Genomic DNA, 25,020 nt, shown 5'->3' with positions numbered 1-25,020 from the left:
CACACACGCATGCATACTATTTATTGTCAAACTTTTGTTCTTGACGTCTGTTGTCAAATTGAGAATAGATTAAATTTATATTGTTTGTCTTTATTAATATTTTTTATAGTGTAGCCTTGGCGAAATCTGTGATTACAGAAGTATAAAATACAATCATAATAGTGTACAAACTTACAATTCCAATTAATTATAGTCGAATTTCGACTACTGCGGGACCTCTAGTATATCATTTCTGAACACACGTAGATTCATATTTCAGATCACTAAAGATTTAATTAGAATTCTAACACTTATTAACTTCAACTAGAGGTCCCGCAGTTGTCGAAATTCGACTATAATTAATTGGAATTGTAAGTTTGTACACTATTATGATTGTATTTTATACTTCTGTAATCACAAATTTCGCCAAGACTACACTATAAAAAACATTAACAAAGACAAACAATATTTAATCTCAATTTGACAACAGACGTCAAGAACAAAAGTTTGACAATAAATAGTATGCATGCGTGTGTGCGTTAAATACCTGGTATATAATGTGTGTAATGTTTTCTTTATTGATTTAATGTCTCTTTTATGCATTATTTTAAAAAATATTAGCATTGTGCATTTCTTCTCTATATTCTCTATAAGTGTGGAAAATTTCACACTCCTCCGTCCGCGCAATTTTCGTAAAAAGGGATACAAAGTTTTTGCTTCACGTATTAATATATAGATAACAACATTGTGTTAGTCTCGTATGTTCTATGCTCGGTTCTTTCTTGCCTTGATTTGCCTTGAATGACGTCACACATTGCAAAATTACATTTGCTTAATGGCGTTTTGTAAAGATAGTGTAGCGATTTTGAAAAATGATTACAGTCCTATACTCCAATGCTCCAATGCTACGCATTCCTTGGACAGCTATGAGAACCAATGTCTCCATCCTCGAAGAGCTGAAGGTCACCAAGCGCCTGCTGACTATGTGCCAGGAAAGGATCCGGAGTTTCTTTGGGCACATAATGCGATCCTCATTGCACAGCCTGGAGAAACTCACAATTCTCGGACAAATGGAGGGGAAGCGCGCTAGAGGAAGAGCGCCAGCTAGATGGGTTGACCAACTCAAGGAGGTGACTGGAGGCCAGATATGGGGAGCGGTACATATGGCGCAGAACCGGACCGAGTGGATAAGATTGACATACAGTCACGATCCTCAGCATTGAGGGAACGACCAGAAAGACTCCAATGAATTAATAATTACTATATGAAATATTTTTATCTTGATGGTTTATACTTGCTCTGTTTAGTTGTTAGGCGTTTTGATCCTCTATAATAAATAAGATAAGTAATTATAATCCGAGACAAAGCAGACACGACCATCTGGTCCGAAACTCGAATTCTCTCTACTGTACTCTACTCTCTATAGGGAACCTGTAGACTCTATTGTATACCTTTAAATAAATGCATATCAAGATATTACACACCAACAAAAGCCTTGTTCACCACACGAAAGTTTGGTCTGTGTGGGTAGTAAACCTACGACCCTTGGCCTGGGGACGTCAATTATTGCGCCACCGAGTCAGTCATAGCCTAGTTCACTTTGATTTCTATTTGCGACAGTTGTTTCTCATTTGATACCTAATTTCCGTATTCAACAAATCACTACATAGTATAAAACAAAGTCGCTTTCTCTGTCCATATATCTGTCTGTCCCTATGTATGCTTAAATCTTTAAAACTACGCAACGGATTTTGATGCGGTTTTTTTTAATACATAGAGTGATTGAAGAGGAAGGTTCATATGTATAATAACATCCATTAAATAGTGAAGAAATCAATAATAAATTACAGTTTCCGAAGCGAAGCGAGGGCGGTTCGCTAGTGATTAAAAAAGATTATCGGCAATCCGAACAGTACTGAGAAATGTACATTACTATTTTGCTATTGTTGCTACACGGACGATCCCACGAATCCAGATGCCGTACGAATATAGACGCAAACGTCATCATTCACAGGAAAAAAATATATATGTGCTTAATCCAAAATGTTATAGTACAAGTTCTCGGTAATCATTTGCGTTCATAAAAGGTTGCGCATTGATAAAGTTCACGAGCCAAACATATCGTTTGGTGAAATGTGACTATTGTTGAGTTTTTTTTAATACGCTTTTATTAGCTTCAGACGTATATGTATGTTTGTAACGGAATCTTTGAACATGATTTTGACCACCTTCAAAACGTCGGATTAACTCGAAATTTGGTATACTTATTAAGGACCGATGACAATTCAATATTAAAAAAATATAATAAAAAAAATAATTGAAAAAATTGAAATTATATTTTGTTAGTTTAAAAAAAACTAACAAAATACGCTTTATACAAAATCCAGCTAAAAATATAAAATAAATTTTAATAAATATGAATTAAAAGTAGTGTAAGAAAAAATGGGGTGCTTTTCGGGATATTATCAAAATAGCTTTTCTACTCATATCTGTTCATAAAATATTTATAACAACTGATACCATGCACCCCACGCCTTTTTTACAATAAAATCATTTTTTCTTACACTATTTTTCATTCAAATTTATTAAATTTTTTTTTATTTTTTTTAGTCGGATTTTCTATAAAAGCGTATTTTGTTAGTTTTTTTAAACCATTTATTATTTGTTACTAGTACTTACTAGTTCTAGTAGACCGATGAACTGCTATAGATCGCTGGAATCCGCTGAATGCAAGCTGCCCAGAACCGGTTATTGTGGCGACCTTGAAGGAGGCCTACGTCCAGTAGTAGAAGTCTGTGAGCTGTTAAAAACAAAACTAGTACATACTTAATTACTTTAGTAATTTTATTACTGGCGGTAGGACCTCTTGTGAGTCCGCGCGGGTGGGTACCACTACCCTGCCTATTTATGCCGTGAAGCAGTAATGCGTTTCGGTTTGAAGGGTGGGGGAGCCGTTGTAACTATACTTGAGACCTTAGAACTTATATTTCAAGGTGGGTGGCGTATTTACGTTGTGGATGTCTATGGGCTCCAGTAACCACTTAACACCAGGTGGGCTGTGAGCTCATACAACCATCTAAGCAATAAAAAAAAATAAAAAAAAAATCTTCGGAAGACTTGGAAATGCTTTTATCGAAAATTCCATTAAAATCTTAGTTATTTATCTGCGTTGTATTAGGGATGAGCTGTAATTTTGTCGATTGATTCATTACCCACAAATTAGTTAAAATAATAGCTGAGACTGTATTGTAATTATAACATTATCATCAATGCGAGAGTGTATTTCTTGTTTTGTTTTTTCTTCTTGTTATACGCAGAGTCGATCTCACAGTCAAGCATTTTTATTAAAGCAATATTAATGAAACGTAAAATGACATGACCTATTATCGAAAAAAAAAACTTTGATTTTGATTTGACAAGCTGTGTGTGGGCGATCGTGTTTCTCACGGCGCGTTTACCAATAATGCTCTGTGGTCATTTAGCTATGAACGATATCCGTCATCAACTTCATAATGCACGTCTTCCGTGACCAGTGTGCTTAGTCCGTGAAAGTTAACTGAAATTTGTGTATGCAGTTGGAACAGCGCCCCTAGCGGCAACCGTAGGCAAACGTTCCAATGCCATACAAATTTGAGTTAACTTTTACGCTATCGAGAACGTTAAAAAACTCGCACTAAGCACACAGATACACGAGGGAATATCACGTGCTCTCGACGTAAATAGGGCTCATCGTTGGGTTAACATATTGCCGTACCAGAGACGAAATCTAGGTAAGGCATATTTACGTATGGGGACTTATCTGTCGTGCTGATAACAGAGTCTTATCTAAAATCTCGTTTATCGCGAATGGAATTTTCTTGAAACTGGGAACGGTTCGTTGGCGCATATCACACAGTTTTGAACTGGACTTTTTAAACGTATCTCAGCCAGCGCTCCCTATTTACTTACGACTAAAACAGCAGGAGGTGTCTATTTCTGTGCCGTGAAGCAGTAATGCGTTTCAGTTTGAAGGGTGGGGCAGCCGTTGTAACTATATTGAGACCTTAGAACTCATATCTCAAGGACCCACCTTTTACCCACCCGCGGCAGCATTTACGTTGTAGATGTATATGGGCTCCGGTAACCACTTAACACCAGGTGGGTTGTGAGCTCGTCCACCCAACTATGCAATAAAAAATAAAAAATAAAAAAAAATTATAATAAATTTTAGCGGTAGGCAGCGGCTTGGCTCTGCTCCTGGCATTGCTGAAGTCCATGGGCGACGGTAACCACTCACCATTAGGTGGGCCGTATGCTCGTCTGCCTGCAAGGGCAATAAAAAAAGGCCTAATTTATTTAAGAAATGAACCATGAGTACATTTAGACGTCAAATAAAATTTCGTGAAAAGGCAATACAACTCAAAAGAAGCTAGAAGCGATCCCAAGCGACCGATGACCCCGCGCTTCAGCTGTTTTAAAATTGGTTTTAATTTCGGGCGATATAAAAAAAAATGTGTGCAATTCACACGTGGTAGAAGTGAAACCTTCCAAAATTTAAATACAATTATCCTAAACGTCTTAAGTATATGTAAAATTTTGTCATTAGTAAATAATTGTAAGGTAGCGCCCTCTGTGAATTGATATTATAATTTCACGTATAATCCTAAATTAAAATTCACTACAAGAGCTTTCATACACACGTTAGTATTAAAAAATCTCACAGATGGCGCTGTATTAAATAGTATGTATGTTCCTGTCTCATTCTTTGCTGGCTTCATCCTACACATTTTTGTATTTGTGTCTCTTACCTGTCGTTTTTTCCGTTGCATCCGGTTTGAAATCACAACGATTCTAAAGAAGTTTTCACTTCAAAACTGAAGGCTTTTGTTGTGTTCCTATAAGATGTATATCTTAAAAAAAAATGCTTTTCCTATATTCCACAAACATGATATTTTCGACGAGATAGATGCTGATAATTTGTGGACAGTCTTAACTCGATTGAATATTATACATATTTTTATTAGACGAATTAGTCACAAGCAAACGTGTAGCAATTTTAGCAGTTTTCTTATAGCAGTGTTACTCCTTCATAGTGGAAGTCGGTCGTGAAACCGTTAAGTATATAAATAGGGATGAGAAAATGACTTTGTTTAATTTCTTGTTATTTTGACATTATTTTTAAGCGTGATAGCGATAAGTTATTTATCTCGTAGTCAACAACGAAAACACTTTTAAAATTAAACGCATGCTTATCTGCTTACATGATTCACTGTCTAAAAAAAACGTCCACATTAATTTTTGTATTCTAAATATTATTATATCTCATATTCATTCGATTGTATAGTATAACAGTGTTCCCACCTAAAACCTTTTAAACCTTTAAAGTATTTTCGTTTGGTTAACTAGGAGTATTAAGTAGGATGTGTCTTAGTGCTCACATTTATAACGTTTTTAATAAATTAATAACATTTATAAATAAGCATTTAAAATTATTATGCTCAAAATTTTTGTATTTTTGTTTTAAGTTAAAGTTTTTTATAAGTACTTTTTTCGAAAATTTTTTAGCAATTTCTGCTAAATATGTGTTAATAAGCTAAGCTTAACACAAAAAAATTAAATGAGGCAATTACATTTTCATTCGAAACTCATTTGAAATCACGAGTGGATTTTGCACTGCGGATATTTAGAGCTACTTTGCCAGATACTTTGATGTTTAAGTACACTAATATTACCGGTCACCGTAAATTAACCCTCAGACACAGCCCACTGAGTTTCTCATCGGATCTTCTCAGTGGGCCGCGTTTCCGATCCGGTGGTAGATTCTGCAAAGCACGGCTCTTGCTAGAGTTCGTGTTAGCAACTTCGTCAGGTTTGAGCGCCGTGAGCTCACCTACTGGTTAAGGTTACGCTGATATAGCCTCTCAAGGCTATCAGCTTAGGCAGGAAAAAAAAAAACTAATATTCCTTCGCTTTTGCCTCCAGTCTGCCTCGGATGAGTCCCGTACAATCCGAGGTTCAGTCGCACCCAATTCATAGGCGGAAAACGGCGATATCTTCAAAAGAAAAAAATCTTTCGCTTATAATTTGCACCGTAATAACGACATTGGTTCACATGATTTAGCGATACCCTCCCATTGTTCTCTCTCGTTTGATTACACCATAACTTATAAAGAATTATCATAACAATTGATCGATTAATATAATGTTGAGTTTAAATATTTAAATTCATTGACAAATACAATCGATACCTTTCGCATATCAATAGTAATTCGCTTTGGATGTGAGACGCCGTGAATAATTTCCGAAAGCCTGTTAGCTTTTCTGTAAAAGTAGTGTGATTTAACTGCTTTTTGTAGGTATATGCAGATGAAAGGACTCACGGCTCGCCTGATGTGAAGTGTTTATTGAAACTAATAGAGATAACGTCTTGAAAGCCGCCGACCACCTTAAGACATGAGGACTAATTTTTAGCCCACTGAGTTTCTTGCCGGATCTTCTCAGTGGGTCTCGATTCCGATCCGGTGGTAGATTCTGCGAAGCACTGCTCTTGCTAGGTCCAGTGCTTGCAAATTCTCTCACGTTGAGCTCGTAAGCTCACCTACCCTTCCGGGCGTATATGGAATAGCCTCTTAGGCTACCAGCGAATCATCATCATCATAGTCGGTTGCTCTTGGCAGAGCAATCGTGGTCATGTGGAATTCTTCTTTATTAAAGCCATGACAGATGTTTTTCATAGTTTGCGAACTGAGGCTTGGAGTATGCACTCGTTAAGTAAGGTTTCAGTAAGGTCTTTCACCTGATCAGTCCAGCGCATGGGGATTCGTCCACGAGATCTCTTACCATTGATTAAATTAAGGGAAAGGTAGGAGAAAAAAGTTTTGATTGTATAGTGTTATACATTACTGCCCCATTTCAGATATAGATAAGATGGTGGAACCTACCCGTAGGGGTTCACAAGACGCTCTACGATAAGTAAAACCGCAATTTATTATTTTTGCGGGTATGATTTTTAAAACCCGATCTTATTCCTTCATCGTGGAATTCATTCGTAAAATTGATACCTGCCCGTGAGATTCGAATACCAGTACAAAGGCATGGTTCGATATGAATTTATCGGGTCTTTTAGGCAATAACTTATAGCTAATCAGCTAGCTAGCTGATAGTCGCAATATGAATATGTCTGAGCTACGTCAGTGGTAGTCGTATCCTCATAACTTTCTGCCCCCTTCCTAGTTTCAATTATCAAGTAATACATAACGTTTTCGTATCTTCTTATCATAAGCCGTACTACGTATGAATCCTCTAACCTCATACGTATCTAGTATCCAGTTTTCTCGCAGATGTTCCAAAGTATTTATTCCTCTAAAATTAGCGCATCATGGAAGAACTAAAACTAGACTATACGCGGTCGTTGCCCCCACTACGAACGAACAGTTAAAGCTGTAGCTGTAATAGACGGTCATACAACTAATTAAAATTAAACCCGGTTACTGTGGTGTTTGTGTGTCGTTATGTTTTACTGTCGTATTGTGAGCCCGCTCCGGTTTGTATAAACTGGTGTCTATTTCTATCCCTTGTTGAGAGCCCTAACCCATAGACACAGCCCACTGAATTTATCGCCGGATCTTCTCAGTGGGTCGCGTTTCCGATCCGGTGGTAGATTCTGCGAAGAACTGCTCTTGCTAGGGTCAGTGTTAGCAAATCACCAGGTTAGAGCCCCGAGAGCTCACCTACTCGCTTGGCTACGCTGGCATAGCCTCTAAAGGCTATAAAAGCTTAGTTAGGGGGAAAAAAGTTGAGTTCCTTTTGGTGCAGGACACGATTGAGGGTACAAGGTCACGCGGCAGATCACCGGTACGATGGACTGACCTAATAAAGGCAGCTCTAAACGGTCCCGGCAACGAGTGCTCAAAAAAGACCGCGGTACGCGAAGAAAGGCGACGTCTTCTGAAACGCACCAGTCTGCTAAGAGTGCAAACGGCTGAAAAGCATTCCTATCACATCGTTAAATGAACGAGTATGCTCAATTGTAGACCAAAATAATAATGAAAAAAAAAATTCACTAAAAACGTATAATTAGCGTTCTTAGGGCTAAGGGTGATTTTTGCCAGATGATCAAAAGATGCACGAGAATCATTTAAAGGGAAAATATTAAACATGTTGCATTTGTTTACTATACGCATAAGTATTATATCCGTTTTTTTCAGGCGTTGTTAAGGAAATAGTCCAATGTTAATTTATTATTTCTTCTCCATCGCTCCCTCGTTACTGAGGATCGTGACTCCGTTTCAGCTTGTCGACTGCCTGCCTTCATCGGTTCCGATCAGTTGCCTGGTGTGGTAAGTGGTCCGTTTTTTTGCTCGGAGATCTGGTCGGACCAACGTTTAGGGCTCCGGCCTCTAGGACGTTTTCCTTCTACTTTTCCAGTGACCATCAGACGTTTCAAGCTATCTACACCTCTGCGGGCAACGTGGCCAAAGTAGCGCATTATGCGTTGCAGGCAGGTGTTAGACAGGCGTTGAGCGTTCTCCATTTTAAGCTGTTGTAGGACCGAGATGTTCGTGCGGTGGGCTGTCCATGGAATCCTTAATAGGCGGCGCCAACACCACATTTCATAAGCTTCAACTCTGTTTCGGTCAGCTGCTTTTATTGTCCATGTTTCTGCTCCATAGAGAGCGATTTGAAAAGACCTGTGAGTGCACAAGATGTATTTTGGTCCTAATCCTTGCTAATTTATTAGTGTCTATTATATATTTCTTTTTTTTTCTGACTCTCAACCCACATTATGTTGTGCTTAACGCAGTATGTCCTCTAATCATGGAGCACAGGGATTTGGCAGGTGTTTTAGGACCAGCCACTGGCCTGAGTCAACTCTCGGATTATATCTTCAGTACTATATACATTTCAATGTGCAACAGAGATTGACTTTTCTTTTTCCTCCTTTGACAATTTAGTATTTGATGATTGAATGGCAGACTTCAAGTTGGTGGTGTCTCTGATAACCACTTTATCAACTGTCTAGTCGTGACTCCGTTTACCCTTCTACGTGATATACAAATTACTTTATCGACGTGTATGTAATAACGTGTTGAGGAATGTAGTGTGTGGTACTTCCTGATGTCTTATAACCTTTTGAGTCAATGTTGTGAGATGTTCGTCGCTCGCAAGCAGAACCTTATTGGGGCAGTTCTGAAATGTGGAATATCTGTAAGCAGCAGTTAAATTAGAGCCTCATCCCCGGAACTGCTCTCACGTGTTGCCTTTTGTTTCCATATAAGACCACCTAGTCAATTGTGGAATATAAATTAGAAAAATAAAAAACATGTGTGGTGTCGTGGGACACCGGATAGGAACGAGGTTCCTTATTATAAAAATATTAATTTTAAGTTCTATTTGAGGTATAAAAAAAATATAATTATTCGGGTATGCATTTTTTATTATGATTTTTTTATTAATAAAACTACTTTACAAAGCTGTCAACTTTATTTTATTCACAATGATTTATAAATAACATCTAATAATAATATACAAAGAAACAGCTATTTATATGAATACTAATAATAACCGTCATCACGTAGACTATACATTAAACACTGTATAGCCATCATACTAAGACTATACATAAATAATAAAAATCTTACGTTACGGACGTTTTTTCCCGGTTAGGGCACCCCTCCGCATCGTCCCATAACGAACATCGTTCCAAAAATATACATAATTCTACTTCATTTAACTCTGAGAATTTCGAATATAAACGTATTGTAGCCAGAAAATTCTGCAGAGAAATAACGGTCGTACATACGAAACAATGGGTAAATAAAGCAAGCGGTTACGCCTTCGGATAACCAGCGAGAACTCCTTGCATAGCATTGACCCAGAATATATTTCGTGTGAGGTCAGACACGACCCACTAGTCGTTACCATAATTTATAATAAGACATAAGTATAAACTAGTGTCAATTTGTTCGGTTAATACAGACCACATGTTGGCGAACCGGAATTTTAATCATTAAAATTGACATGAGTACTTTGGTGAAATTAATGATTTAAACGTGACCTATACATAGTTTTTTTTTCTCTCCGTCGGGTAGTCTGATGCGTTCATCGACAGTGCGTTTCCAGAGGTCTTTTTTGCCACGTACCATCCGGCTATGGAATGAGCTCCCCTCCACGGTGTATCCCGTGCGCTATGACATATGTCCTTCTTCAAAAAAGGCTTGTCAAGAGTATTAAGCGGTAGGCAGCGGTTTTGCTCTGCCCCTGGCATTGCTGAAGTCTATGAGCGACGGTAACCACTCACCATCAGGTGGGCCGTATGCTCGTCTGCCTACAAGGGCAATAAAAAAAGTCTTGAATAGCTATTCTACAGCCGTTTGAAAAACCTCATAAAATTTGTGAATAGTGTGTCATTAAGATGGACAAATCCTTTGACCCTAAATACCGACTTTTGCCGACTGTTTTGCTTCATAAACAGATCAGCTTATCACTTTAACATAAGAGGTGCACATAGTTGCCAAGTTTTATACGATTGTGGAAAGGAGAAATCTATATCTATACTTCTATACTAATATTATAAAGAGGAAAGATTTGTTTGTTTCGAATAGGCTCCGAAACTACTGGACCGATTTGAAAAATTCTTTTTCCATTAGAAGCCGACATTGTCCCTGATGAACATAGGCTACTTTTTAAAAAAAAAAATTATTTTATTTTTTTGGTTTCATGTGTGTTTTAGTGTTTGAAATAAAAGTAGGAATGTTTTTAGAATTTTCCGGTAACCCTGCTCGTGTAACTCACGATTAATACTCTCGATTTGAATGCATAATTAATGTCTATTGAGCTCAACGTATGACTGATAGACTCAATGAGGTCAAGTTCACGATATGTTCGTAACATATTGATGGGTTATTAATACAGCCTAGTCATGTTTGTGCCCTTAAATGTATGTAGATTGACGGATCTTGATCCATTCGTGAAGTTTCTAGAATGGAAATCACGATATGACGATGCGGAACACCTACCAACCACGAAAACGTAGTGACTATTTTAGAGAATATCTAACGTTGCTTTCAGTAAAAGGCCGCTTTCGTCGGTCTTATTCGGTTAGAAGTACTGACCAAGGTCGTAGGATCCAGAACATCGTTACTCTTTGGCTTTTATATCATATTTTGTATTGGATCTATAGTTATTGAAAATGTATCAATAATTTATTTTCTTCCATTGTGCTACTAAGGGGGTATACTTCATCTTCCGCTGCCATTCAGAGTGCCTTTCCAAAGATCATTAGTGCTGTCCACGTGATTGTTCTAGACTGGTCCTCTCTCGGTACTCCGTGAGCGCGAAGTCCTTCGTCAAGCGAGTTTTGAAAAGGTGCTTAGCGCTCGGTAGTTTAGCCATGCTGGTTTTGCCATTATCACGAAATAGCGCCGCGGTCACCAGTTTTGCGTACGACAAAGGGAACATCTTCCACTGAACAGGTTTAATTGCTCTGACAGACTGAATGCTTTGTGTTCGGATCTTGAATGAGCAAAATTATCTTGAAAATTTCATTAGCGCGATTCAGGCTTTTGTCAAATTTTAGTATGCTCTGTGAGAGCTTCCGCTACAGTGGTATTCGTGGCTGCTTGTAATTAACTCCAAGATGTGTCACTTTAAAAGAAGCCATAGTGAATTTTTTTTACGTTCGAATTTTAATAGGGGCAAATTATCGCATTTACCTATGGAATGTTAACTAATACAATAATTAAAATAATATTAACAAGCTAGTTCCATTGTAATGAGATGTTTAGTTCAATGAAAGCTTGCTACATTTTTCATGTTTTCGTCCAATCATTTTAGTAATTACGAGAAAGTAGAGATAAAAAAAGGCGACATTCATGACGTGATGTTTCACTAAACACTTCACATCAAGTGCAAGATGATAACCTTTTTTTTATTACCCTTGTAGGCAGACTAGCATACAGCCCACCTTATAGTGAGTGGTTACCGTTGCTAATGGACTTTAGCAATGCCAGGGGCAGAGCCAAGCTGGTGCCTACCCTTGAGGACATACCATTGCGCTCGGGAAACACCGTGGGGGAGAGCTCATTCCAAAGGTAGGTGGCAAGAAATATCTCTGGAAACGCACTGTGGATGAACGCAATGGCTCCAGCTAGTATGGATGAACTCTACTCTGGTGGCGGGCGGTGCTATGGTAAAAACAAGACGATGGTATAATCTCAAACAATTCCTCAGAGCATTTTTTTCTGCAATAAATAATTTCAATAATAAACCAAAACCAGCAACTTTTTTGCGTTTTGTATGTTTGTTTTTACTTGTGTGCGCACCGCAATACACCCGGCTATTCGTTCAACTCCAAAGACCGGTCTGCCGTCTTCGGTCTCAAGGTGGCTATAGGCATCGTTAACGCTTAACAAAGACAAGCACAAAACACCTTTTACGTAGCGAGACAGCGACTCCGCGATGCGGAAAGAAAACATTAAACGCGTGTTTGTACTAAGATTATAATACTCAGCACGTATTCTTACGTAAATACGCTGCGGTTCATAAGATTACAGCGGTTTTTTTATTTGTTTGTTATTGTGGCGGGTATGTATAGAAATCAAGATGTTTGATAGATTTGATTGATTAACAAGATATTTTACTGGTGGTAGGACTTCTTGAGAGTCCGCACGGGTAAATACCACCGCCCTGCCTATTTCTGCCGTGAAGCAGTAATGCGTTTCGGTTTGAAGGGGGGCAGCCGTTGTACTATACTGAGACCTTAGAACTCATATCTCAAGGTGGGTGGCGACATTTACGTTGTAGATGTCGCCGCCCACCTTGTCTATGGATAGTCTATGGGCTCCGATAACCACTTAACATGAGGTGGGCCGTGAGTTTGTACATCCACCTCATCATCATCATTATAATAACCCACTCACTTATGCAATAAAAAAAAGTTGGCTGATCATGCATCTAGTAAGGTTGCAATGTATGGAGCCATTACGAAGTTAGCCAGTCGCGTTCTATATTGTAATAACCTCGTAAATCAGTGTTCAGCAAGTGTACAGTAAATAATAATAATCTTCCTTTTGTCGTATACCCCCAAATTATAAAATTAGTCTGATTTACGTGAATAATTTTATGAGTTACATAGGACAATAAACTTAGCCAGCGGCTCGGCTGTGTTCTCGTTATTGATGTGACTATTTACCATCAGGTATGCTTCCTTAAATGCCAAAAAAAAACCGGAAAAGCGTGATGATTCATCGATGGCGTGGTGATGATATTTAGAAAGAAGCAACTAGACTTTAGCCGCCTAGGTTTACATATTATATCAAAATACATATTTTATAATAGAATGGTATCATTGTTCTCATCTGTTCAGCTATTGTTCAAAAAACGTATCGATTAAATTTCTCAATAATGTATCCATTCAATCTTTAATCAATTAAGATTCTATTCTATAAAGAATACATTAATTCCTCCTTTTTTTTCGAAATTTAAAGACACTTGATTTAAATTTTATATTGAAATATTAATATTCATCAATCTTACTTGGTTTGGTTTAAAAAAAATCGGTATAATCAAGTAAATTAACGATTAGCGAATTCGCTAACGCGCATACGATTGGGCCATACATTAATATTTACACATTTGACAGAGTGACGCGATTACGACAGTGCCAGCATTAAAATCACATAATTTAAAATTCCGTACGATCGAAAAGGCGTTTCTGAGGGCACGTGGGCAAACATTCGGAAAGTGACCAAGGCTTTGGTTTACGTTTCTCCACCTTGGCCTCTTTAATGCGGACTTGGTGGGTTTTTAGCTAAAATTTGTAGGTTCTCGTAAGGTAAACAAGTATGGATACCACTGTAATGCAAGAAAAATATATCCAATGATAACATCATCTTATTGTCTTTACTGGTGGTAGGACCTCTTGTGAGTCCGCGCTGGTAGGTACCACTGCCCTGCCTATTTCTGCCGTGAAGCAGTAATGCGTATCGGTTTGAAGTGTGGGGCAACCGTTGTAACTATACTGAGATCTTAGAACTTATATCTCAAGACGGGTTGCGCATTTACGTTGTAGATGTTTATGGGCTCCAGTAACCACTTAACACCAGGTGGGCTGTGAGCTCGTCCACCCATCTAAACAATAAAAAAATAGTAGGTTAACCTTGACAGAGCAGTCGTGGTCATGTAGAATCCTTGTTTATAAAGCCTTGACAGCTGATAGGCATATTTGGTAATCTTATCATCTTGAAAATATCACTGGATTCTTTATGTCTTGTCAATAGTTATTACTCGTTACTAGAACCGAGTTTATTTTCATGAAAACCATCACGCCAATCCTATTCTCACAACACTTTTCCGCAGTTATGTTGGTCGCACAGATATTCCCGGATTCGATTAAAATACGAGGTCTTAGTAGCTCCCGCTGAACCCTAGCTCTTGTGCAAACAGACACGGGCAGCTACTTAGATAAGATCTTTCGCTATCTAAGCAATTGTAGTTACGTCTTGCACAATGTTACAAAAAGAACACAGCATCTTAACAAACCTTGTTAATAGTTAGTACTGTGCTGAGGTATATTCGGTAGGCGCGTTACTTAACACCGATTGCGTAATTGTGGATGTCTCTCTGTCTAGAATGTTCTTAAGGGTCATTGTTGCGTTTGAACTTCACTACAACGGTAGCAGATTCGGCGTATTGGTTGTTATTCGTTGTTATGGTCAATTGAGTTCTCGGTGCGTTTGTCATTACGTGATTAGCGGAGCTCAGATAAGGTTACACACAACCTGACTGCTGCATGGTGGTCTGATGACGATTGTTTTGGTCCTTGTAGACAGACTAGCTTAGTGCCCAACTAGGGGTCTCTATAGACAACAGCAATGCCAAGGGCGCAGCCAAGCCACCGCCTACCACTAAGTACTCTTCTCGTTCGAAGCATTAGCACCTACCCTCCTTAACAAGAGTAATAAAATTATCTAATTGTCTTATATCTAAGTATTGTTTCGATAAATGATAGGAAGGAAGTCAAGTGTATTGATTGCTATCTAGAGCAAATAACATTTTTTTTAAAAATCTTACTTTGTTATCCTAAGTGGCTTCTTAAAGTGTCAATGTACACATATAAGCTGCGTATTTGAATAGGAATTTATGTTTTTGAAGGTAATGGCGTTAATGAAACCGGTTCTCAAACTTGCAGCCATACATACGGTACACGAGTTAAATTGGAAAGATAAAACAAAATGAGATAATTATTCGCGGTTCATCGGATAGCAGTTATCGGTGCTAACGGAGCTAATTTTGAGATTTGTGTTCGATATCTTAATTGTCCTCAGATGTATCTTGCACTAAAATGAATCTACTTGGCGGCATAATAGGCAAGACAGTGTTTCGAAATTTAACCGTTTTGTTTTTGGCAGCGTCAGTACAATGTTAATCCATAGACACAGCCCACTGAGTTTCTCTCCAGATCTTCTCAGTGGGTCGCGTTTCCGATCCGGTGGTAGATTTTGCGAAGCACGGCTCTTGCAAGGGTTCGTGTTAGCAACGTCGTCAGGTTTGAGCCCCGTGAGCTTCACCTACTAGTTAAGGTTCCGCTGAAATAGCCTCTCAAGGCTATCAGCTTAGGTAGGAAAAAAAAACAATTATTTTTCTGAATTAAATCAGATCTGTACTATGAAGACGAAGACACATAATTAACCAGCGAACGAATTCTCAGACGGTAATCAATTGAACTAAAATCGAACCGTAATAAAATGTAAATAAATTGTTGTATTTTTTTTACGCTAATAGAAATATTGGCTCGAATTTAAAATCGTTGGCTTATCACATTGAACATAGCACTTTGTGTGCGTGTGCCGAAATTACATAGCTAATTGAGGAAAGGTAAAAAATACAAAAATATTTGCAGTGATTGGTGGAAGAGCTCTCAGTTAACCTGACGTTAAGTTGTTACTGGAGTCCGCTGTCATGATACGGTCCCTACGCGTTTGCGTGATTAGCTTCGTTAAAGTCCAATAAAAATAGTCTCGCATTAATACTAAGAATTTACTGGTGGTAGAACGCCTTGTAAGTCCGCTTGGGTAGATACCACCAGCCAGCCTATTTCTGCCGTGAAGAAGTAATGCGTATCGGTTTGAAAATTGGGTCAGCCATTGTACTAAAACCAACCAGGTAGGAGGTACCAAAACTGACACCTCAGAACTATTATCTCAAGGCATGAGGCGCCATTTACGTTGTAAACGTCTATGGTATCCGGAAACCACTTAACATTAGGTGAGCAGTGAGCTCATCCAACTACCTAAGCAAAAAAAAAAAAACTTGAAAACGTCTCCCGTAACGCGGTAATCTGATCGATCTCTGCCCATTAACTGCGAAGGAACTATTGTGTTTCAACGTAAACAATTCATATAGCAGTGTCCGACACACATTACCGATCTAAAACGAGACCCGTTATTGGAGCGATGCTCTCGATGTGACGTAATAGGAAGTGTCCCGACAGCTAGCGTTTGGTGTCGTGAAAACTTTGTTGGCTTAGATCGGCGGAGAGATCGCGGCGTGTTTCAAATGCTTTTCGTAACGGTTGAGCTTTTGCATAGATCGAACGCAAGGTCGATCATGAGCAGTGGTTAATGAATGCGCCAGTAAAATCATACCTGCTCTCAAAACTGTAGCAAAAATAGGCAGGATGGTGGTTCTTACCAACAAGTATAATATGCTCACAATCTGTCCCATTATCAGGTAATATCTGATGCTTAGATAATCCTAACACTGTAATAATTTTATTTAGAATTTTTAATTCCGTTGAATTGCATAAAAACTAGCGGAACATATAACTGTGTATATCGCGAAAGAAATAGGAACAGGATGGCTGTGTGCTACCACTAGAAAAAAAAAGATCGTTTTTTTTTTTTTGCTTAGCACGATTTTTTTATGATTGAGAGATTACTGGTCGCCCGGCGGCCTTTCCAATTCCTATCAGGGAGTATTTGATGCTTAGCTAATCCTAATACTGTAATAATTTTATTTTTGCATTCTTAATTCCGTTGAATTACATAAACACTAGCGGAACATATAATTTTGTATGTCGCGAAAGAAATAGGGTGGTTCGGAACTGTGTGCTACCACTACAAAAAAAAAAAGATCGATTTTATTTTTTGGAATTTTATTTGGGACGATTTTTTTTATGATTGGGGAATTACTTGTGGCCCGGAAGAATTTCCAGTTTCACCAGGACAGGTGGGCGAGCAAGGGCTCAGCTAGGAGCGGTGGGGTTTTCAAACAGCCACCCGAGCGCACCTCCAAAGGAGACCTAACAACTCAAGAGTAACTGCTTCACGAATGAATCTACTACCGGATCGGAATCGCGACCCTCTGAAAAGATCCGGCGAGAAACTCAGCGGGCTGATGTTTAGGTTAGGTTACGAATTTTGAATAAGCAAGCATGCATTACGTATTGTCATCATGCCCCGGTCATCGTTCTCGTCGAACCCGCCGCTTGCGACGAAGGGCTCTCAGACACAGCCCACTGATTTTCTTGCCGGATCTTCTCAGTGGGTCGCGTTTCCGATCAGGTGGTAGATTCTGCGAAGCACGACTCTCTACGAGCTAGGGTTCGTGTTTGAAACATCATCAGGTTCGAGCCCCGTGAGCTCACCCGCTAGTTAAGGTTACGCCGATATGATCTCTCTAGACCATCAGCTTAGGTAGGTCGAAAAAAAAAAGTCATCATGCCAACATCAGTTCGAATAGAAACGTTGTAACGGAACGTTAACAAATTTAATTGCAGTAACGGTTTAACCTCAATGAACCCGGTAAAACACCGGAAGTACACTCGCCGACAGAGTCCTTAACGAGGCAAAATATAGTACATACTTATGTTTACTGAACCCGACAGTACCTAGTTTATTTTGAAACGGAATTATCGATATCAAAGATCGAATTTAGGGTTGGTGGTTTTCTGTTTTATTTTTTTGTAATTTCTACACTTACTGGTTCTGATTTAAAGCAGAAGACAATCTTTGAACGATGAGTTTTCCTTCTCTTTATTTCGAGACGATATATTTCAATTGAATATTTATAACTTATCCCATTTTTTTTTCTACCTATACTGGTAAACTAGGGGCCTATGCCAGCATAACCGAGCCAGTAGGTTTTTTTTTATTTTTTTTTATTGCCCTTGTAGGCAGACGAGCATACGGCCCATCTGATGGTGAGTGGTTACCGTCGCCCATGGACTTCAGCAATGCCAGGGGCAGAGCCAAGCCGCTGCCTACCAAAGGTGAGCTTGCGGGGCTCTAACTTGACGACGTTGCTAACACTGGCCCTAGCAAGAGCAGTGCTTCGCTGAATCTACCACCGGATCAGAAACGCAACCCCGAAATTTATACAAAAATCGATTAACTGTCGGATTACTATCCTTATTACATAGCCGACTTAACCTAATAGGTTTATGACTCTAATAAAGAATTAAAAAAAATGCAACACATGCGCAAAATTATTTGGCATTGATGCATGTTAGTAAGTTTCTGTGAGCCCTCGTGACTTGTTACAGCGATTAGCTGTTTGAGTTCTCGAATTCATTAAGCGCCGGAAGTCAAATCCTTAACAATGTATCCTTAACTGTAAGTACTAATATAGCATAATGTTATGCAATGTGAACGCGTCTATAGTTTAGGGATGACGATGTGAAATAAATAAATTTCTTATAAAATAGGTATATTTTTTATGTACTGGTAGTAGGACCTCTTGTGAGTTCGCACGGGTAAGTACCACCACTCCGCCTATTTCTACGGTGAAGCAGTAATGCGTTTCGGTTTGAAGGGTGGAGCAGCCATTGTAACTATATTGAGACCTTAGAACTTATATCTCAAGGTGGGTGGCGCATTTACGTTGTAGATGTCTATGGGCTCCAGTAACCACTTAACGCCAGGTGGGCTGTGAGCTCTTCCACCCATCTAAGCAATAAAAAAAATTTATGATACACAGAGGAATATCTATGTTAATACTATCCACATATAACACAACTGGTAGCTCGCGAGTGTTTTCAGTAAATCGTTGTTATTTAAAGCAGTTAACGCTGGTTGGGTATATTTATTATAAGTCCAGCTGAAGGCAAACAGTGAACATTGTAACTTAGATTAAGATAAAAAGTTTCTCTGAGAAAATAAACGTCTAGGAATTTGTAATGCATGACTTAGTAAATTGAACTACTGAATACTATGAAATGTAGTATTAATAGTGTTTGCGTAAAATAAAAGAGATTCTTTTTCAAATACCCTATCTAATCCAGCTACGAACTTAGGAGTCCGAGGTCCGAGGTCCGAACACCGAACACTCTGGTTGTATTAATAAAATAGGTTAGGTGATGGTCACGTGTATGTAATAAATGGCATATAAAAAAGTTACTAAAATAAATAAATTGTTAAAAAACTTGACAACCCTACGTGTTTCCAAGCTACGCATTTCACCGCCGACCGGTAGGTAACGCGCGACGAATTCAGAATCACCTTTTCGTTTACAGAACGATGACGTCACGCCGCCGTTCCGACACGACGTGATCCGATTGGTGCTGGCGTCTTCACGCCTCGTCCTGATTCGCGGAAAATGTCCGGTCTACAGACGAGAAACGAGGATAACATCAATGGGGTCGACGTTCGGGAGCAAGGAAGCGCTTTGAGGTGAGTATGTAGCGACATCTGTACGTTGTTGTGGAGAACTTCTGAATCGCGCTTACGAGATTTCCAAGTTGTCTTATAAATAGGTACGCCTGACAAATAATGGATCGTGGCACGTCATTTCGGATCCTCCAGATCCACTAACGGTGCTTTTAGGTACCCCAAGCAGCGGTCATCGTTCCCGTCGAACCCGTCGCTTGCGACGAAGGGGTCGACGAGTAAATTAACTCTCAGACACAGCCCACTGAGTTTCTCACCGGATCTTCTCGGTCGCGTTTCCGATCCGGTGGTAGATGCTGCGAAGCACGGCTCTTGCTAGGGTTCGTGTTAGCAACGTCGTCAGGTTTGAACCCCGTGAGCTCATCTACTAGTTAAGATTCCGCTGATATAGCCTATCAGCATATTCAGCATAGGTAGGAAAAAAAAATGGAGTATGGGATCCACTAACGGTGCTTTTAGGTACCTCAAGTACTGGTCACCGTTCTTGTCGAACCCGTCGCTTACGATTAAGGACTGACTCTTCGAGGAAATTAACCCTCAGCTGTTCAAAGATTCCATCCGAATTTATTCGTTGGTTCTATGGAGTTATTTCAGCTACGCCCGGACGACATTCATGCGAACAAGCATAAATTTTTTTATTGCCCTCGTAGGCAGACGAGCACACGGCCCACCTGATGGTGAGTGGTTATCGTCGTCCATGGACTTCAGCAATGCCAGGGGCAGAACCAAGCCGCTGCCCACCGATAATTACAATGAAAGCGCGTTAAAAATTAAAGAGAAGAAAATGAACAATTAATTGAAAGTGTAAAGCAATTTTATACTGAGTTCTCACTTCAAGCCGCAAACTGCCGGCTGCTTCGATCGTCCCGATTAGATTATTCAATATAATTCACCTACAGTCTAATTTGGACGCTGCGAAACTCTACTTTAAGGTACATTTTAAAACGAATCGAAACTAGTCATTTTCCCAGGGGTGTTCAACGAACTGGAAAATTGCAAGCCGCCATAAGAATATTTATTTAACGCTATGAATTTGTTTGTTAGGTTTTTTTTTGGACTAAAATCTACATAGAAAGTGTTCTGCTGATATTTTTTTTATTGCTTAGATGGGTGGACGAGCTCACAGCCCACCTGGTGTTAAGTGGTTACTGGAACCCATAGACATCCACAACGTAAATGCGCCACCCACCTTGAGATATAAGTTCTAAGGTCTCAAGTATCTCCTACCCATGGGGGCGGCTCTGCTTTTCCTCTGGTGATCCTGACGTCTGTGCGGACCGACTTAAAAACGTGGTGCTTCGGGGGATGGAACTGTTCATTCCTTCTTCCGAGGTGCCCGTCGGGGGTCGCAGTGGACCCTGGTATAACAATGCCAGTCGGGACGCTGCACGCCTCAAGCGGTCCGCATACGCGGCATGGAATGATGCCAGGAGACGCCAGGATCCTAATACCTCAGAGGAAAGGCGGAAATTTAACGCCGCTTCTAGGTCCTATAAGAGGGCTATTGCCAGGGCGAAGTCGGAGCACGTTGCCAGAATTGGCGAGCGACTGAAGAGCTATCCCGCCGGGAGCCGTGCTTTCTGGTCGCTCGCTAAGGCTGCAGAAGGTAACTTCTGCAGGTCTAGTCTCCCACCACTACGCAAGTCTGATGACAGTCTGGCCCATAGTGCGAAAGAGAAGGCTGACCTTCTGGTCAAACTCTTCGCCTCGAACTCGACTGTGGACGACGGGGGTGCCACACCACCGAACATCCCCCGGTGTGACAGTTCCCTGCCGGAGATCTGCTTTACACAGTGTGCAGTCAGGCGGGAACTCCGACTCCTGGACGTCCATAAGTCGAGTGGGCCGGACGGCATCCCTGCTGTGGTTCTGAAAAGGTGCGCCCCTGAGCTGACGCCTGCGCTAACGCGTTTGTATCGCCTCTCTTATTGCACTAACAGGGTTCCGTCTTCATGGAAGAACGCCCACGTCCACCCTATCCCCAAGAAGGGTGACCGGTCGGACCCATCGAGCTATAGGCCTATCGCGATAACTTCCTTGCTTTCCAAGGTGATGGAGCGAATTATAAATATACAACTCCTGAAGTATCTTGAAGATCGCCAGCTGATCAGTGACCGACAGTACGGTTTCCGTCACGGTCGCTCAGCTGGCGATCTTCTTGTATACCTTACTCACAGGTGGGCTGAAGCCTTGGAGAGCAAGGGCGAGGCTCTTGCTGTGAGCCTTGATATCGCGAAGGCCTTCGACAGGGTCTGGCATAGGGCACTTCTGTCGAAGCTACCATCTTACGGAATCCCCGAGGGTCTCTGCAAGTGGATCGCTAGCTTTTTGGATGGGCGGAGCATCACGGTCGTTGTAGACGGTGACTGTTCTGATACCATGACCATTAACGCTGGCGTTCCACAAGGTTCGGTGCTCTCCCCCACGCTTTTCATCCTGTATATCAATGACATGCTGTCTATTGATGGCATGCATTGCTATGCGGATGACAGCACGGGGGATGCGCGATATATCGGCCATCAGAGTCTCTCTCGAAGCGTGGTGCAAGAGAGACGATCAAAACTTGTGTCTGAAGTGGAGAACTCTCTGGGGCGAGTCTCCAAATGGGGTGAATTGAACTTGGTTCAATTCAACCCGTTAAAGACACAAGTTTGCGCGTTCACTGCGAAGAAGGACCCCTTTGTCATGGCGCCGCAATTCCAAGGAGTATCCCTGCAACCTTCCGAGAGTATTGGGATACTTGGGGTCGACATTTCGAGCGATGTCCAGTTTCGGAGTCATTTGGAAGGCAAAGCCAAGTTGGCGTCCAAAATGCTGGGAGTCCTCAACAGAGCGAAGCGGTACTTCACGCCTGGACAAAGGCTTCTGCTTTATAAAGCACAAGTCCGGCCTCGCGTGGAGTACTGCTCCCATCTCTGGGCCGGGGCTCCCAAATACCAGCTTCTTCCATTTGACTCCATACAGAGGAGGGCCGTTCGGATTGTCGATAATCCCAGTCTCACGGATCGTTTGGAACCTCTGGGTCTGCGGAGGGACTTCGGTTCTCTCTGTATGTTATACCGTATGTTCCATGGGGAGTGCTCTGAGGAATTGTTCGAGATGATACCGGCATCTCGTTTTTACCATCGCACCGCCCGCCATCGGAGTAGAGTTCATCCGTACTACCTGGAGCCACTGCGGTCATCCACAGTGCGTTTCCAGAGATCTTTTTTGCCACGTACCATCCGGCTATGGAATGAGCTCCCCTCCACGGTGTTTCCCGAGCGCTATGACATGTCCTTCTTCAAACGAGGCTTGTGGAGAGTATTAAGCGGTAGGCAGCGGCTTGGCTCTGCCCCTGGCATTGCTGAAGTCCATGGGCAACGGTAACCACTCACCATCAGGTGGGCCGTATGCTCGTCTGCCTACAAGGGCAATAAAAAAAAAAAAAAAAAAGTTACGACGGCTGCCCTACCCTTCAAACCGAAACGCATTACTGCTTCACGGCAGAAATAGGCAATAGGCAGGTTGGTGGTACCCAGCCGCGCGGACTCACAAGAGGTCCTACCACCAGTAAAAAATTTATATTAGCGTCAGTGGCGCTGGAGCACACAGCCCTTTTATTGTAGGGATGTAAAAGCCAAGCTTAGGTCTCGACTAATTTCACGTAACAGTTAGAAAAATGCTAATCAAACATAAATTTCGAGAATTTCACATATTACACCTTTAGGATTAAAGTGCCTTAACTAAAAATAATTAGAAAATGAGTTTAGAAAGTAGGTACACTTTTAGTCTATTTTAAATCAAGCGCATACCAAAAACTTTAAGATATTATGCGCTTTAAGGTTTAAAGTATTAAAATCAAAATTGAAATATTACAATTCTTCAGTTATATTCTTGGCGTTTACCAAAAAACAAGAATTTTGGATTTAGCTACGTCAATTCTAAAGGTGAGATATATATCCATATTTATTAATGAACACTACGATTTTGATCAAATATAATTCCTATTCTAACTATATAACACACATAAAAATCGTTACTAAACACGCAAACATTAATAATCTAACTAATCAGTTAAAATTATCTATATGCAATTAAGGCGGCTGTGGTTAGTAGTTAGTTGTAAACAGAAATTTTTACCAGCACAATTATTAATTACGACAATTACAATAATAATTGCTGTCATTGAGGTCAATGACACCTAGATAAGTCGATTATAAATTATGAAAACGAAAATAGGAACTTAATCGATATTATAATTCACCGCTTATAATTTATTACGCTAGTATGCTTGGTTTATGCACCGCCAGAGACAAGAATGGATGGAGAAAAATCGTGCGTGCGAAGGTGATACAAAAGGGTGGTCACGACCCTCAGCAATGACGAATACGACGCAAGGAGAGCTTGGTTTTTAAATCAATATGTATATTTTTAAGCCGTAACAAAAACTCATAATGAAATGCCGTTTTTTTAAAAATCTTAGTGTGCTTAGTGCGAGTTTTTTAACGTTCTCGATAGCGTATAAGTTAACTGAAATTTGTATGCAGTTGGAACAGCGCCCCTAGCGGCAAACATAAGCCAACGTTCCGACGTTTGGAACCTCTGGGTCTGCGGAGGGACTTTGGTTCCCTCTGTATTTTGTACTATATGTTCCATGGGGAATGCTCTGAAGAATTGTTCGAGATGATACCGGCATCTCGTTTTTACCATCGCACCGCCCGCCACAGGAGTAGAGTTCATCCATACTACCTGGAGCCACTGCGTTCATCCACAGTGCGTTTCAAGAGGTCTTTTTTGCCACGTAACATCCGGCTATCGAATGAGCTCCCCTCCACGGTGCTTCCCGAGCGCTATGACATGTCCTTCTTCAAACGAGGCTTGTGGAGAGTATTAAGCGGTAGGCAGCGGCTTGGCTCTGCCCCTGGCGTTGCTGAAGTCCATGGGCGACGGTAACCACTCACCATCAGGTGGGCCGTATGTTCGTCTGTCTACAAGGGCAATAAAATACGTTTTATTGGGCTCGTTTGCCTGCATATGCTTGGGTGTTTGGGTGCCGGGGCAAATGGCATTGGTTACGGGCGTCGCGTGATAGATAAGATCTATATGGCAAACGAAATTGTGAATGACTACGCAGGCTATTACGGTCTCAAATGTTTTATCTAGGAGCAGAATTATTTTGTGTGCTGTCGGCAAACTTTTTTTGTTTTTCGAATTTGAATCATGTTGTCGTACTCTGGCTAAGCCCTTGCTTCTGGCCGAGCCTTTGCTCGCCCACATGTCCTGGAGAAACTGGAAAGGCTTTAGGGCCACCAGTAATACTTCCTTCATAAAAAATATTGTTTATTTATTTATTTATTTATTTATACTTTATGCACAAAACAAAACTTGTACACAGGCGGACTTAATGCCATGG

General features: G+C 40.5%; 2 protein-coding genes across 3 annotated transcripts in view; one reads left to right on the top strand and one right to left on the bottom strand.

Moving 5' to 3' along the window:
* The window catches only part of LOC114248804 (uncharacterized), a 110,134-nt gene that overhangs the window by 11,034 nt on the left and 74,080 nt on the right, over positions 1 to 25,020 (top strand). For both annotated transcript variants that reach the window (XM_089738017.1, XM_089738018.1), the window contains exon 2: positions 19,472 to 19,628. In XM_089738017.1, the coding sequence (XP_089594143.1) occupies positions 19,555 to 19,628 (74 nt within the window). In that variant the 5' untranslated portion in view covers positions 19,472 to 19,554. The remainder of the gene's footprint in view (positions 1 to 19,471; positions 19,629 to 25,020) is intronic.
* LOC114248096 (uncharacterized) overlaps positions 1 to 25,020 on the bottom strand; it is a 148,033-nt gene that overhangs the window by 74,337 nt on the left and 48,676 nt on the right. The window contains exon 2 of the mRNA XM_028181220.2: positions 2,659 to 2,779. The gene's annotated coding sequence lies outside the window, so the exon portion shown is untranslated. The remainder of the gene's footprint in view (positions 1 to 2,658; positions 2,780 to 25,020) is intronic.

Source organism: Bombyx mandarina, chromosome 24 (assembly GCF_030267445.1).
Source record: "Bombyx mandarina strain Sakado chromosome 24, ASM3026744v2".
In the NCBI taxonomy this organism is placed as follows: Eukaryota; Metazoa; Arthropoda; class Insecta; order Lepidoptera; family Bombycidae; genus Bombyx; species Bombyx mandarina.
This window is presented reverse-complemented; position numbering and strand designations above follow the sequence as displayed.